Below are 17,807 nucleotides of genomic sequence, written 5' to 3'. Positions count from 1 at the left end.
AAAAGAGAAAAATTGGGGTCAGAAAATGTTGGAGGAAGTTCGTTGGAAACACTTGTGTGAAGCACATCAAGCCGTTGTTAAGGAGGGAAAGAGTTTCAAGCCAATGGCAAGCTCGGAAGTTAATGAAAATTATGCATTCCGATTGAATTTCATCGCAGAACAGGTGCTGAAAGAACTGCCATCACGGAAATACGATGGATATTCGAACGTATGGCTGTTAAAGGTACACATCTGTTATTCATCGGTTACTTACATGAATTAATCTGATAAATTATTCTCTTTTTTTCGATCACCTTTTCGCTCGTAGCCAACGAATTCCAGGTATATATCCTAAAAATATTCCATTCAAATTCAATTCAAAAGAGAAAATTGTATTATTCCACTTTTGTAACCTCATCCCACGTACTCCATCCACAGTCAGGGACAGGGAATTATTGTGACAGATAATCGACAATGTATCCTTTCGCACCTCACGCAGCACGAGAATAAGAAGAAATTTGTCATCCAGAAGTACATTGAGCGACCCTTTCTTTTGTACAACACCAAATTCGATATTCGCAGTTACTTTCTCGTGACAATCGAACGTAAATCAATCACATTTTGGACGTCCCCCGTGTCAAGTATTAAATTTGCATCTGCCGAGTTTACGTTGGATAATTTGGAGGAGATAATTCACATTACCAATGCGGCGGTACAGCAAAAGTATCTACAACAAACCCCGCGAGACAGTCGCATACCCTTCCATCGCATGTGGAGCCACGATCAATTTATTTGCCATTTAAAGAGTCGCAATATGGAGAGCGTATGGCACGAACGCATCTATCCGTCGATGAAAAAGTCGCTTGCAGCTATTGCGCGCGCTACCTGCGATAATATTGACAAAAAATATGGCAGGTATGAACGTATTAGGCAAGTGTGATTTTGAAAAATGTTTCATATTTCATGAAAAATTATTTTTTTCGAAAATCTCAAAAGAGAAAAAATCGAGAAAAAATATCATTTTTGGATTTTTGAGGCTTAAAATTGATAAAAACTTTCAAAAAATTCAAAAATTAACCAAAAAATTATGAAAATTTAAGAAAAGCTGCAAAAAAATTTTATTTGAACTTTAATTTTGTAAAAAAAATTAACTCTAAAGACTTTCAAAAATAAGTCAAAGCAAATCATTATTTTTTGACTTTGAGAACTTTCTTAACGAAATTTTTAGAAAAAAAATATTTTTTTAAAAGAATTTGAAAAATTTTGTAAATTAAATTTTTTTTAAACTTATTTTAAGTCAAATTTAAATGTCTTTTATTTGAGATTATGTAGAAAAATTAATTATTTCTGTTAAAAAATTGTTGATATTTTTCTTTAAAATTGTCTAAAAATTCAAATGAAAATTACATCTTAATTAATTTTTTCAAAATTGTAAAAGTTACGTAAAAAACTGTTATTTTTACTTTTTTAAATTTTTATAAAGTCGAAATTAATTTTTTTTATTTTTTCAAAATTGTAACGTTACTTTAACTGTTATTTTTGTTTTTTTTTTTTAAAATATTTTTAAAAATAATTTAATTTAATTAATTTAAATATTTTAATTAATTTTCATCTTAAAAACTCTTTAATTAGACTTAATTATTAAAAAACTACTTCTCCAAAATTAAATCGAAAATTCAAAATTTTTTTTAATAATTTATTTTAAATATAAATTAATTATTTAATTAATTTAATTTAATTAATTAAATTTAATTAATTAAATTTAATTATTTTATTAATTTTTTTTTGTTTATTCTTCAATTAAAAAAACCTCTTTTGCTGAGGTATAAATTATTTTTTTTTTATTTAAATTTAAAAAAAAAATTTTTTTCTGAAACTTTATTAATTAAAAAATCTAAAAATAATATGAAACATTTTCCAAACTTGTACTTACCTAAATAAAAAAACTCGAACATCATCATTCATGATGTATTCACCGGGATCGATTCAATTATGATATAATGTTATTTCAATCATCCTTTTTACCGATTTTTTTTCTCTTCGTTCGTGATGACAACACGTTTAGATTTGAGTTATTCGGATGCGATTGGATTGTGACAGCGGATGATTTTAACGTGTTTTTATTGGAAATACAACGTCCTCCAGGTATTACGTTTTCATCATAAAACTGCTCTCTTTTTTTTACAAATCATTCTTTTTTTTCGTTTCTTTTCTCTTATCTCGCATGTCGCTGCGTTGTAAATATTTGTTTTGCCAGGAATGGGATATTACTCTGACGGTAAGGCAAATTTATTGGCATATGAATGTTTTATTGTGGCTGTCGATATTGCGACCAACTGCCGATTATTATCATGTTGTGCTTGTTCTTTTCTCACACACACACATTCGCTCGAGATTCTAGATAACGAGAAAATATTTCTCATGGGATGGCGCGCAAAAAAAGAACACTGACTGAAAATCACTCCCTTGACCTTTTCAAGGAAAGATTTTTTTCGGTAGATAAGAGATAATGGAGACGTCTGGTGAGTTTTTTCGCATTAACAACCAATTAGCTGCTAATCAGTCGAAAAGTAATTTGGAAACCACTTAAAGCGAAGGAGAAACATTTTCAGACAATTAAAAGTTTTAATTATCGAAAACAGCCTATCATCCAATTATGTGTCTGTAATTTGTCTGTGACGTGGAGTTGTCTGGTATTTTACTACCAAAAATAATATTTTTTCATTTTTCATCAGTTTCCTTAACAGTTTGTGGCAAAATCCTCGAAGACACGATTCGAGTAACGGTAGATCGGGTCAATGATGAAAATGCTTCCACGGGACTTTTTGAAATTATTTACGAAAAAGAGCTGGAATCCGCTCCCATTGATGGCACAGAAGAAACGTCGAATGAAGAATCATCAGTCACGGAGACAGAAAACGATGAAAAACCTCTGAAAAAGGATGAGACACTACTATTTGAACAATCCATTCAAACTTATAATGATAAAATAATTGAAGTTAGTTGCTAAAGCGTGCTTGACGAGTATATAATGTAACTTTAAGAGGACATGATGATGAATGAGTGAAGGAGTGAATAAATGTGAGATGAGAAGAGTATTACATAAGTAAGTGAATTACCTCGTCGTCGTCGTCGTTTTCGTTGTCATCACGTTAGAATATTCTCGAGTCAACACAATCGTGTAAAATGAAATTAGGTAACACGAAAAAAAAATTTAACGACATACTTTATTTATTGGGTTACATGCTGATGACATAGTTACACGTAAAGCACATGCACACAAGGACACGATAATTGTGATGATGACGACAAAAAAGTTGTTGCCAGAGAAAATTAAATAAAGGAGAAAATGAAATAAATGCTGTTATTGTTTTATTTTCATCTCTCATTCTGTGTGTGCATTTTTCGTAGGTATGTCGTTTGCAGAGTTTTATTTTTGTTGGCATTGCATTCATTTGCTCCATCGTTGGTGTGTCTTGTGAACTTTAATATGGTTAAATGTGAGAAATTCATGTTTTGAACTTCTAAATTATGGAAAAAAAATTTTTTGTTCGAAAATAAATTAAAAATTCAATTTTCTTGATGCTTTGTGGAAATTTCGAAAAAAAATATTCGAACTTTCAATAAATATTTCGAAAAAAAAAAAATAAATTTTCGTATGAATAATGTTCTTAAAAAAATTAATTTTAGTCTTCAAAAAAATATTTAAAGTATTCGGGTTAAGTTTTTTTTATATTTTGAATCTTCGAAGTTTTATAAAAATTTCGAAATATAAATATTTATTTTCGTGTTTCAAAATTTTTTTAAGAATTAAGAAAAAAAATTTTACTTAATATTAAAAAAATATGACTTAAATTTTTAAAATATATGAATTCGGCTTAAGTTTTTTTTGAAATTTTTTTTTCAAAAATTTGAATATTCTTACGAAAATTTTAATTTTATTTCGAAAATTTGAATTTTATTTCGAAAATTTGAATTTTATTTCGAAAATTTTAATTTAATTTCGAAAATTTTTAATTTAACGAAAATATTTTTCGTATATTCCTTTAAATTTGAAATTTTTCGAAATGTACTTCAAATTTTTTGAAGTTTTTCACACATTCTATATTAATTCTAAAACATTTTTCGAGGATATCAAAATTATTTAAAATTTTTTCGAAGAACTTTTGAATTTTCAAAAATAATTAAAAGAAAAGTTTGTTAAATTTTTCGTATTTTGTTAAAATTATATAAAAACTATTTTTCAGTAATTCAAAAAAATTAAGTATTCGGCTTAAATTTTTTTTTTGTAAATTTGAAATTTTTTCGAAAATTCCTGAAAACTTAAAAAAAATTGTCAAAAAAATTTAAAGTATTTTATTTTTTGAACATTAAAAAAATTATTCTAATTTTTCAAAAATCTCTTAAAATTATCGAAAATAATTAACATAAAAAATTGTTAAATTTTCGTAATTTTTTTAACATGTCGCAAATTTACAAATAATTGTTTTTTTAAAAAATTAAAAAAATAAAGGTTTAAAAATTTTCCGTACAGATTTCTGTTTTTTAAAAATTATTTTCAAAAAAAAAAAAAAACTCAACAATATTCAACAAATTATCTTAAAAAAACTTATTTTCGAAACAAAAATTCTCCACAATTGCTGATTTGAAAATGCTAAAAAGATTTCTTTTGTTTTGTTTTCACTTTGTTCCATTTCAATTTTTATTGTTGTGCCAAAAAACAAAAAAAAAAGAGTGGCAAGGAAAGAAAAGCTACTGCCATACGTTTATATCATCAATTTATAATTTATTCGACTTCCTAACAAAGTCATCAGTGCACCATGAAATAACATTTCCGCTCGTTTTTTGCATGTGTCTCGTCTCCCTCTCGTTCATTGAATACATTATGCATATGACTTTTTTTTTCGACGTTGCTACAATACGTCTCTCTTTCGCTTCTCTGACATTAAAACAATGAACAAAATGACTTGATATGCAATTTGAATGTATTGCCGACTGTGGCATCGCATACTTATTCAAAATCATGCAATTTTACACTCAATTTTCTCACAATTTCAAAAAGTTATCTTCGCTGGCGTTTCATATTGCGTTTAAATTCAAATTAATGTGATTGCATTGTTCAAAAATTTATACACAGTCGTTATATTTATTATGCGGAGGGATTAGTGTGCCCGGGTACGTGTCGCGGCGTACAATGGGAAAAAGTGAAAATTGAATGGATCGCTTGTAGTTAATCATGTTTAAGAGATTTTCGATATAAATAACTATGAATTATTGCGGCGAAATTATCGAACTGAATGGAATTTTAATTTTTTTTCATGTTCCGCATGAAATTAGGTCAAATTCTCAATAGATTCCTTGTTCAAAATTAAAATGCATTATCATTCGTTGGCATGACGACGTATTTTGCTGACACACCTTTAATTGACTTGTACAAACTCAATCAAAATGTTAATATTGACAGTTCATGGAAAAATCCTCTTTCGTATTTTCTCATCATTCGTCATGATTTTCCATCACGTCACTCCGACTTTTCATCATAATTTATTTCCTGATTGAGAGAAATGTCCTTTTGTTGTCCATCTGCACAATAATTACTATTTATGCGAAAAGAGAATTAGATAAAGCTGTCAGGGCACGAACGAAAAGTGGGTCGTTATTGATTCCATTTGATGTTATCTCTTATTTAATGGCGCAGATAATGCAATAAATTTTCACACTTCAAAAATTATATCGCGACGCGTGTTTCGTGTGTCGTGCCAGTAATTAACAAATGTCATTGGATGTCCATTAGCCAAGAAATACAACAAGGAAAAGTCAGACATTGTAAGATGTTCTTGTGCAAACAAAATCAAAAAGTAAATAAAGTTTTTCCCTGTATTATTTGTCTTTGTGCTTTATTTATTTGGAGCAGAAAGAAGAAAAACTATTTCTTGTTTGTGAGATGAAACAGAGAGAAAGAGAGACGTAATACCTAAATAAATTTTGTTGTTTAGTTCCAATATGACTTTTGTTTATAAGTTTGTTTTAGATGTTATGTTGTTTTTACTTGTTTTGTGTATTTCCCAGGATGACATGTTTGCTTGTGATTTTTGTCTTGTGCAGTAGAAATTCATAAAGTCTTCTCGACATTTATGAGGAAATTAGTCCAATTTGCCTGTAAGAGCTTTTAGATAAATTTTAACTTCTGATGTGTTAGATGAAGTGTTTATTAAATTTAAAGTGTTTTTAATAAACTTTTTCAAAGTTACTAATTTTTTTGATAAATAAATAACATACAAGTTCAATATATTTTTTTTATTTTTTAAGATATCTTTTCTTTACTAAAATATTTAAAAAAAAAATTTTTTTTTTATTCACTAATTTATTTTTTATAATTTAATAATTTATTTTATTTGAAAAAAAAATTATTAGAATTTTTTATTTAATTTTTTATATAAAAAATAATTTAATAAAATTACGTATTAAATTATTTATTTATTTTCTAAATTATTTAAAATTTTATTTATACCTATTTTTTTTAGAAAATATTTATTTAAATTTATTTTTTATTTAAATTTATTAATTATTAATTTAATTTATTAATTAATTTTAATTAAATTTTTTAAAATTAATTTTAATTAATTTATTAATTTTTTTCAATTTTATTTTTTTTTTATTTTTCGAAGAGTTGAACAAATAACTTTAATTGAAATTAAATTAAAATTAATTTTTTTTTCATAATAAAAATAAATAAATAAAAATAATTTAATAAATTAATTTATTTATTTTTTTTTAAATAATAATTTAAAATTTTATTTAATTTAGTTTTAGAAAATATTTGTTTAAATTTATTTTTAAACTTTATTTAGACTTTATTAAAATTATTTTCGTTAATAAATAATTAAGTGAAAAAAAAAAAATAAATTTTAAATTTATTTAATTACCAAATTTATTTCTTTTAGTTTTAGAAAATTTTTAGTCAAATTAGTTTTTTTTGTAATTTTATTTATTTTATTTTATTTTAATAATTAATTTTTAAAAAAATAATTTTTTAGTATGTAGGAAATTATTTTACAATTAATTATTTTTTTTATTAAAAGATGTGAATTGACAGTTGTTTTTACTTTTAATAATTTATAAACATTTTCATTTAAAAAAATAAAAAAAATTAAATTCGAAAAAAATCATGTTCAAACCTGTTCAACCTGTCAATTTGTCAAAAAAAAAATCAAATTTGAATTTTTTTATATTTAAAAAAAAAATAATTAATTTATTTGAATTCTTTTTTTATTGACTTCTAGAACATTTGACTTTATTCCTTTTATATTCAAAAATTTAATTTTCTTTGAAATTCTTTTTGCCCATTTTCCCAAAAATCATCCAAATGTCACTCAAAAATATTTTCATTAATAAAAGCAAATTATTCACCTCAGAAACTCCCAATTTGATACAACAAAGCAGAAATCCTTCCTTTTCACTCGAAATAATATAATAAATAAAACACTTTTGAAGGAAAACGGAGAAAAACTTTATTATTTATTATTATTAAGACATTTTGCTGTGACACACAAAATACAACAAAAAAAAGTCAGTTGTCGCCTAGGACAACAAGAAACTTATTCTACCAATATTAAATTACATCACGATGATGAAACAAAAACGAAGATGAAAAGGGAAGAAAAAAAGTTTAAAAGCCACATAATGGAAATGTTGAAGAAAATATTCAGCTATAATGAAAAGTTTCTTAATTTACTTGAAGAATGTCAGGTCTTTCGTTGAATGGGAGAAACTAATAATAAATCAACCGCAAACATTTATGAGTCAGGTAAAAAGTTGTCCTGTGTGGTTTATGTAAGTTGACTAAGTTTTTGTGTTCTCTCTGTGCTAAATAATAAAATGGCTGAACATTGATTTGTGATATGATATTTAATAATGAAGGACGAACGTTTCGAGAGAGTTGATCAATAAGTGAATTAATCAGTTGATTGCCTTTTTTGTATTTTTTTTCTCGATTGGATTCCATTCAATTCAATTCCCCAAATGGAGTTTTTATGAATACGCCAGATAATTAATTTTTATTTTATTTTTCTCTCGTTTCAGACGACAAAGACTGACCACCAAGGAGCTCTGTGATTTACGGAGGAGGTAGCGCTAGCTTAGCATCACACCAAGCAATTTACAGTAGTTTAAGTCCACTTTTCTATTTTACCCAATTAACGTCCACAATTGTCGTGTCCCTTTTATTTGGACAATTATCGCAATTGTTTTGGTATCGCTGATGATTCAGCTTTCCGCGGCACCAAATTGTACATACGAAAATAAATACATCAGAAATTAATGTTAAAAGTTACAAAGTAAAAAGTATTTATAATTATAAAAACCACCATGATAATAATGATGACTACCTAGTTGTTATATTAGATAAATTTCCGTATAATAATAGAAATAATGAATTATATCATCATTGGCATCGGGCACCATTCCACAACTCCGCCAATTATCAAGTTTCTCTTCTCGACAACAGTATTTTTTCTGTCATTACGAAAGCTGCAATAACAAAAATTCTGACAATTATGATAATTACGAAGAAGAATGTGAATCGCAAATCATGACAACAAAACAAGGAAGAAACGTAAAAAGTACCTACACTTGAATTAAAGATATTTAATACTATTACAAGATGTCTTAAAAGAAAAAAAAACTTTTTTTTATATGCTTTTTTATTGAAATTTAATTTTTTCTGTAATTCTGACATTGGGAAAAATTTTAGAATGTGCATTGGGACAAAATTTTAAAATGCGAATTGGGTCAAAGTTTCAAAATGTGCATTGGGACAAAATTTTAAAATTTGCATTGGGGCAAAGTTTAAGATTATGAATTGGGTCAAAGTTTCAGAATGTGCATTAGGGAGAATTTTTGGATTGTGAATTGGGACAAAATTTTAAAATGTGCATTGGGGCAACATTTCAGAAAGTGTATTGGGGGAAATATTTTAGAATGTGCATTGGGTCAAAGTTTCAGAATGTGAATTGGGGCAAAATCTTAAAATGTGCATTGGGGGAAAATTTAGAATGTGCATTGGGACAAAACTTTGTTTGAAAAATTTATAAAAGCTTCGAAAAACTTCATAAAAAATTTAAAAAAAGTCCAAAATAAAAAAAAGATGTTAAATAGAAAAATTTTTCTTATGTTTAAATTTTAAAAAATTTTCTTTTATTTTTTACTTTTTAGGTCGCTTTTTAATAAAAAGCATATTTTAAAAAAATATTTTTTTTTAATAATTTTTCCATATAAAAAATACGAGAAACACAACATAAATTTACTACTGCTTTTTTTATTAAATTAAAAAAGGAACTGAATCCGGCACGCAGCAAGATGAACGTCGTAATAATAATAATTAAATTAAAAAATGATGAAAATGAGAGTGGAGTGGTGTGTTGATAACGCCGACTACTACAAACATTCTAGAAGCCATAATGAGAATAGTAACTGTGTACATAATAAAAAAGAACAAGAAAAAAATGGGAGATGGGAAAATCATCTTATAAGATATATATATAAAAAAAATATAATATAAAGTAAATTAGGTAATGAAATAAAAAAATTAAATAAATTGTTACTTAAGAAAAAAAAATTATTAAATTAAATTGAAATCTGCGCGCGCGAGAGTAAATCAATTCATTCTAGGGAACTGAAGAAATACTGTGACTATTAAAGAGTATATTTATGATTATTATTATGATTACTTAGGTTTAAAAAAAATATAAAAAATAAATTTTCTATTAAAAAATTTTATTATTATTATTACTATAAAATTTATTACAGATAGTTAGAAAAAAAAATAATGAATTTATATATAAAAAACTTTTTTTTTATTGTGCAATATTTAATTATTATTGTTTTCATTTGACCCGTTTTGAATTCGAATTCAAGTATTTTAAAAGATATTATTGCTCATTCATTCTATTGATTCAAATTTTATTTATATGCAAATATTTTCGCAATAAAATATAGGAATTATCTAGGTTTGTTTCATGCCATTATTTTATCATTTATTATTGAAAAACATTAAAAATTTTATTTTTTACTTACCTAACCCTCATATATAATAATCTGCATTATTTGTCCATTGTTGTCTATTTTTATCTCATAAATTTTATTAATATACTTTTTATTATTTATTTATTTATTATATCCTTCGTATGCATTAAAAACAAAATAAAACAAAGGGGAAAAATTTATATTACTGTTAAATTTATTAAGCTCTGTACAAGGAAAAGGGACGAAGAAGAAAAAAATACGAGAAATATATCCTTTTTAATTCTGAACAAAAAAAAAATGTTGTAATGAGATTCTGTATTCAACGTTCACCCCTTTCATTCATTCATCGCAGTTCATCTGTCTTTTATTGGCCTAAAGCGATTTATGTGAGGTACGTATTTTTTTTCATATTTTCCTCTGCTTTCTTTATGAGGCGGAAGCAATGATGGAAAATTTTTCTTGTTGAAAAAAGATTAAAAAAATCAAAATAAATTAAGTTTATGTCAAGTTTTGCTCTACTTTTCATATTTTTACTTGATAAAATAAACTGGAAAAATTAATTTAATTTTTTAAAATTATTTTTGATTTAAATAAAATTTATTATGTGCTTCAAATATTTTTCTTACATTTTTTTTAATTTGAAAAATTTAATAAAAAAAAAAAATAATAATTTATTTAGTTAAGCTTTTTTTATAAATAATTTCATTAAGTAAAATTTAATAAAAATAAATTTGTTATTTTTCATTTGATTTAAATTTATTTAAAAAATAATTGAAAAATATTATAAAATAATAAAAAAAAATATTAATTTTTTTTTAATTGAGTTGAATTAAAATTATTTTTTTTTTCATTTAATTATATTCAATATTTTTAATATTAAAAAAAAATAATGAAACATTTTTTCTCGTTGAAATTTCCTAAAAATAAAATATGGTGAAGGATTGAAAAGAAAGGAGCTGAAAGGCAAGTAAATAATACGAGTCCATACAAAAAAGTAATAATAAAAATAATAAATGGAGGAATACTAATCAATATGCAACGAAAAATAGAACACACACGTACCCACAAAAAAATGTTTGGTTGACCTTTTTTCAGTCTCTCTTTTCGAAAATCCTTTCAAAAATTCAGTAAATTGTGTAACCAACATGTAAAAAATAAAATTTTACGGTCAGAATGGATTTTCTTTTGACTTTTGAAGAGTATTTAATTCATTAACGCACGACAAGATGTCACAACGCCATGAATAGCTTCTCGTTCCTCCTCTCTCGGCATCAAGTGTAAAATTAAGCAAAGCAAGGCACCAAAAACGAATTTTATGCTACATAGTTCGTTTATTTTGTTTTTCTTTTAGTTGTAATTACGTGGCTCGTCTCTCTGTGTGTGTTTGTTAACATGGGTTTGAATTTTAAACTGTTCATTGAGCACGTCGAACGAATTAAGTGTGTCTCGATTGAAGGGACTTTTACGTGTTTTCCTCGTTGTATAACATTATTTTGCATAAAAAAGTTTTTCTACGTCCGTTGGCTCTTCGTCATTTGCCTGTGAGTGGCCTGTTATGTGATGTGATTAATGTTCGTTACAGAAAGAAAGAGGAGAATGGGATTCTTGTTCAAAAGGAAGCAGAAGAAGAAGATGAAGAAAAATGTGACGATGGTAAGTTTTAAATAAAAAAAAATATGAAAAGTAAACAGAAAACTTAAATGTATAATAAAAGAGAGCCTTTTGTGCGAAAATAAAGAAATTAATGAGGTTCAAAGGAAAATCAAAGGACACTCGTTTACCTGAAAATAAGGCATTAAAGTATTTGCAGAACGCCGGGACGTGTTCATTTACCTTTTCTTCATTTTTTTTCTTGCACGAGGCATGTTTACAAGTGTCCTTTTTGCGATGTAAAGGAGGGCTTACGCGTGTAATATGACAAAAAGTTTGTTTTTCTTGGTATTTTTTTGAAATTACGTTAAACGTGATCTTGCGGGAAATCTTTTGAGAAAATGTATGAAACAAATTCGCAGACATATCTCAAGTTTCAATGGAAAATTTTGATCTCAATTTTAAAACTTATTAAAAAAAAGTCTTTTGAGTAATATTAATTCTGTCAAAGGAATATTTATGGAAAAAAACGCCTTTAAAAAATATTTTTCATGCCATAATTTTTCATTTTTTTTGTATTCAACTGAAATAATTTTAAAGGTAAAAAAAATAAATAATTAGTTAAATTAAATAAATTTAATTTAAAAAAATCTGTAAAATAAAAAAAAAATTATTTTATGAAGAAAAAAATATTTTTTAAAAACTTTTCTGAAAAAGGAAATTTTTGATTTTTTTTTGTCTCAATTTTATATACTTTACAAAAAAAAAGTCTTAACTCTGTCAAAGAAAAACTCATGAAAAAAATATCTTGGCTTACATGTCAGAATATTTTTATAAATAAAAAATTAAAATTAATAAAATTTATTTTAACATAAAAAAATCTTAAAAATTCAAGAAAAAATAAATAAATAAAAATAATAAATTTTGTTTGTAATATTATTTTTTGGGAATTTTATTGAAGTAATAAATTAATTAATTTAATTAAATAAAATAATTAATTTATTTAAATAAAATAAATTTTGCTTAAAATAAAAAAAAATCCGAAAAAATAAATAAAAATGAAGAAAAAAAGAAAATTTTGTTTGTATGATTCGTATTTTTTTTTTAATTTTAATTTAATTTATTTTTAATTATTTACCAATAAATTAATTTAATAAAATGAAATAATTAATTAAATTTAAAAAGTATCTTTAAAAAATTATTACAAAGAAATTACTTTCGTTTCGTTTGTTTAATGTCCAAGAAAATATTTGACTAATTTTTGTTTAAAAAAAAAATAAAAATAAAATACAATTAATAAATAAAATAGAATAAATTAAAAATAAAAATAAGACATAAAAAAATAAAATTAATTATTTTTCTAACATTTTTGCTTTAATTTTAAAAATAAACATGCAATTTGTTCATCTAATTCCATTTATTTTACTTTTCAGTTGATTCAAAAAACAAATTCCAAACTCCATGCCTAATATGAATTTTCCATCATTCAAGTAGGCGTTGATAACAAGAATAAACAAAAATCTCAAGAATTTCCATCGAATCGAAAATCTAATTTTAAAGAATAACGTAACGAACCACGCGTAACACTTTTAATAGGTTTCAAAAAAACAACATAAAATTCGCGAAAAACAGCTTACAAAGTAATTTATTTCTCGGTAAAAACTTTCTTACTGATACTTACATCATGTCACCTCCAATCTAATTTAACTGCTTTTGTATAATTATGCGCTGCGGATTTCAATGAAATATCTATCGACATGTGTGCGAATTCATGCAAAAGTCGAATCGTTGCGAGTTAAATCAATTACGGATTTTGCTTTTCTGCAAATTACTCGTGTTGGGTTTCCTTTTCCGCGCGTTTCCACGTATTTCGCAACTTCTGATCTCATCAAATTAATTGTCTTTGTGAGTTGAAGAAAGTTTTTTGATTGCGTAATGTGAGTATTTTTTGGATCAACTAAATTTATTTGCTTATAAAAATATTTTTTTTTGACTTAATTCTAATAATCACAACTTTATTTTAGCTTCCAGATTGAGATGCGAGTCGATCGGCAATTGGAATTTCGTATACGAGCTCAAAGCCGCCCGTGTCTGCCTTTTTGTCCTGATAATAGTCAACGGTAACTGCAAATTGATGTCATAACAATTAAAATTTATAAACCATTAAGCACTATAATAATAATAACGATCATGATGATGATGATGAGAAGTATTGCGGAATGAAAGAGGGTCGAGTCATGTACATTTTAATGATTTTCATCAAATTGACAATGCAGAGGAATGTTTGTTAATTGATGTTCGAGCAATAATTACACACGTTTTACCTTTAATAAGGTCCTCCATAACGGTACCGCAAACGATTTTCGACACGGGATTGTAGTAACCGAGTCCCGGGCATCGATTCACTTCCAACAAATACGGCTTAAAATCGTTCGTAATGATCCAATCGTTGCCAAAAAGCTCAAAACGACCCGGTTTCAAGTCAATACTATCGATACTCGCTTCCACAATTGACACAATAACGTTCTTAATGACGGGATAAATTTGGTTTTGCCACACATTCGGATGCCCTATCGTGCCCCAATACTCTACCAATTGATCGATGGACCACAAAATTGGCAAATCCACGTCGACTGTTCCCTTATTCCGGAGTTTCTGCTGCACGCACGAGTTTGTAATGTGGATCCGTTCGGAAAAGTCCGTCAAATTGTATTTTTCGCTTGCGAATTTTACGCTGCAGATCCAGTGACTGAAACATCTGTACACGACAAAACACAAAATTTTAAACAAACAAAATGCCAAAAAACAAGGGCGACGTACCTCAAATGTGTGTCATCAATCATGATGAGGAAATACTGACGCAAATCAAATTTTGTGTCGTGCACGAGCATCGGGCACTCGACATACTTCTGAACGACGTACTTTGTCTTTTGGCGCTTCACTTTTTCCAAAATGTCCTCCTCATTGTCCGACAAAATGATACCGTGCCCTTGACCTGACAAGAAATCGAAATTTAATTTAAAATGAGAATGAAAAACATTCCAAGACAACAACTTGAATGGCATGAAACTGAATGAGCAAAAAAAAATCTCTTTGTGTTGAGATAAAAAAAAAAATCGTCTTTCTTTGAATAATCAGTTACTTTGCTAAAGAATTCTTTTGAATTTGTTAAAAAATAATGAAAAAAATAAAGAAAAATAGAAACGCGTCAATCCACAAGAGACTTGAGAAAATTGCTCAGAATTTCTTTAAAAAAGATGATAAATAAATAAATAAAAAATACAAGACGTTCCATTTTGCAGTAAACGTTTCCTTCATTTTTTTTTAAAGAAAACACGTACAAATTTTGGATAAAAGGGGACAAAAGACTGTTTTGCAAAGGTGAAACTGATCCCGGAGATTTAATTTTTTTTTCGTCTATCATCATCAATCATATTGAAACAAATATTTGCTTAAAAATTTTTTTCGAAATTTTCGAGAGGTATCCGGAGTGAGAGTGGAATCATCCTAATTTATACTGTAAATAAAAAAATAAAAGCGCATATGTACCTGTCCATGCGGGTTTCAACAGCCAAACATTAAAATAACCATCATATTTCCTAAAAATAAAACAACAACAAAAAATATATATATAAATATTAAATTTTTTAAAAAGTTTTTGTGAAATTAACAGAAGCGTATTTTATTTATTTTTAAAAATAAATTTTCAATTAGTTAATTTTATATTAATTATAATTTTTTAAATATTTTAATAATATTTAATTTAATAAATATTTTAATGTTTTACTAGGTTTCATATTTAAAAAAAAAAAAATTTAAAATTAACTTTTAAATTTAAAAAAAAAATTAATTTTAATTTTTTAAATTTTAAAAAAATTAAAAACTTAAAATTATAAAAATAAATTAATTGAAAAAAAAATAATTAATTATTAAAATAAAATAATTAATTATTAGAATAAAATTATAATTTAAAAAAAAAATTAAAAAATTGTAAAAGGAACTTTTCTGTCGAAAATTCTGTGAAAAGAAAAAATTGTGAAAAGAACAAAAAAAAAATAAAATTTAATTAATTTAAAAACTAAAATAAATTAAATTAAATTAATAAATTAAAATTTTATTGAATTAAGATCTGATTTAATTAAATTGAATTAATTACTTATTAAATTTAATTAATTAAAAAATTAAATTTTTGAAAATGTGAAATTTGAATTAAAATTTATTTTTTAATTTTATAATTTTTTTTTTGTTAATTTTTAAATCTTTTAAGACTGCATTACTTTCAAAAATACAATTTTTGTAAATTTTTCATTGAAATGCGTTTTAAAAAACAGATAACGTAAATTGCATATATTTTTCATACGACCTGTCACATTTTTTCACGTTCATTTCTACCTACCTCGAAGGCCAGTAGTGATAAATTTCGTACGCTAAACATTTTATACGGTGCACATATTCGGGAATGTCCTCCTTCGCCACTTTAATTTTTTTCCCGTTCTTGATTAAATCAACGTACGCCTGATAAATCTGTCCCCAGACAATTTCCAAAATATCCAATCCGGTGCGCGGACTAATGATACCCTCTTCCTGCTTAATTCGCGTATCAACCCCATGCATGGCGAAATCAATCACGCGCGACTTGATGGTACCATGTTTCGACGAAAAACACTTCCGAATGTCCTTTTGGTCGTTCATGTAAAGCACAATACTCGTCGCAATTGTCAAACGATAATCTTTGTGAAATTCAAATAATTCCTTGCCATCGATCAAATCGTAGCTGCGTGGATAATTAATTCGCGGCGCATTCCTATCGAGATTCCAGTTGATCCGATCAACAATGTGACATAATCCGTCTTTCAATCCAAAATTGAAGCCGTCAACTTTTTTGAACTTTAACATGCTCAAAACGCGCACCTGGTCGTACTTGTCGTAGGCATACGAGGGGGTGATGAACATGTAATCCGGCGGATATTTGCCAACCAAAAATGACAAAAGTGCCTTTTCGTACTCGTTATTTGTGTCGGATTTTTCGAGTAACGTACGAAACGGGACAATTGAGTGCCACGGATGATTACATGCCTCGATAAATCCCCGTTTGCGGAGCGCGTTTCTAATTGTCTCCAGCTCCATGTAATTATCCACAAAGCAAATCTTTTGGTTTGTAATTTTCTCTGCCACAAAATTGGCGTATTTGTCATATTTGCTTGTCAACATGGACTCTAATGGGGATTTGGTTGAGAGAATTTGCAAACTGTTACGATGATTTTCGATACTTGCATCGTACAATGGCTCGGCAGCATCTCTATCGCACTTTGTCTCGTTGCCTTCATTACTACTCGGTTTGTCAATAAACGTGGTTTTCTCCTCTATGGCACGAGTCATGACTTGTTATTTAATTGTAAAATGGAGATTAATTCACTTTGAATACGATTAAAATTTATCCAAATAATTATAAAGTATTCCGTTTTAGCCCAGCTTTTGATGTCTAATCTGCACACAAAGGACTTGTAATTGCCTCTGATGAAATGTCACCAACAACTGAGGTAGGTAGATTATGGCAATATCATTAAATTAATTTTGAATTCTCGAGATATAAATAAATTTCACTACGCAACAACATACGAGACAGTAAACAACGAGCAAAGTGAACGTTTGACGAGATAATAATCGTAAATATCAAAACAATAACAGGGCGTCTCCTCCCTTCCCCCCTCATCTTGTTCGAAGCGTTTCAATGAAATTTTTGAGCCCATCTAACAACAAAACCCTACTTACATTTTATGTCGAGAATTACCACAAACGTTTAATTTTCATTGGATGGAGAGAAAAGGATCGTTCGAGAAAACCCAGAAATATTTATCGTAAAGTAATTTGTTCAATAATGAAAGAGAGTTGAGGAACATACGTCGATGCATGAAGGGAGAGTAATAAAAAAAAGAACAAAAAAGGATTGATCCTTTTTTTACAGTCTTAGGATATGCAGGGTGCTAAGGACGTGTCCATAAGTACAAAAGAATTTAATCGAGGAACGAAAATCGCATTAAATATGGTTCAAGACGTATCTGACAAGGAGTTCAATGGTCTTCTCCTTAACAAAATTGGCTCTTTTCGAATTTTCCATCGTATGTTCAAGAGGAAAACTATGGAAAGGTAAGGATTTTCATTTTTAAAAATTCTCTAAAAAAAATAAAGAAAATTTTAAATTATTTAAAAAACTT

General features: G+C 26.7%; 2 protein-coding genes across 2 annotated transcripts in view; one reads left to right on the top strand and one right to left on the bottom strand.

Moving 5' to 3' along the window:
• Positions 1-8,472, top strand: part of LOC134838408 (zwei Ig domain protein zig-8) — a 36,453-nt gene extending 27,981 nt beyond the window's left edge. Inside the window, exon 6 of the mRNA XM_063853933.1 lies at positions 8,062-8,472. Coding sequence (XP_063710003.1) covers positions 8,062-8,075 — 14 coding nt within the window. The 3' untranslated portion in view covers positions 8,076-8,472. The remainder of the gene's footprint in view (positions 1-8,061) is intronic.
• A 5,077-nt stretch (positions 8,473-13,549) lies between these two features.
• On the bottom strand, positions 13,550-16,971 carry LOC134837272 (tubulin glycylase 3B-like). Its single transcript, XM_063852640.1, has 5 exons — positions 15,989-16,971; positions 15,142-15,191; positions 14,413-14,587; positions 13,917-14,350; positions 13,550-13,716 (listed from the first exon to the last, which is right to left on the bottom strand). The coding sequence occupies exons 1-5, from the start codon at positions 16,969-16,971 to the stop codon at positions 13,613-13,615; spliced, it is 1,746 nt and encodes a 581-aa protein (XP_063708710.1). The 3' UTR covers positions 13,550-13,612.
• Between the last annotated feature and the right edge of the window lie 836 nt (positions 16,972-17,807).

This window comes from Culicoides brevitarsis, chromosome 1 (assembly GCF_036172545.1).
Source record: "Culicoides brevitarsis isolate CSIRO-B50_1 chromosome 1, AGI_CSIRO_Cbre_v1, whole genome shotgun sequence".
NCBI classification, from domain to species: domain Eukaryota; kingdom Metazoa; phylum Arthropoda; class Insecta; order Diptera; family Ceratopogonidae; genus Culicoides; species Culicoides brevitarsis.
The sequence above is the reverse complement of the archived record's forward strand: the minus strand, read 5'-3'. Positions and strand labels throughout refer to the sequence as shown.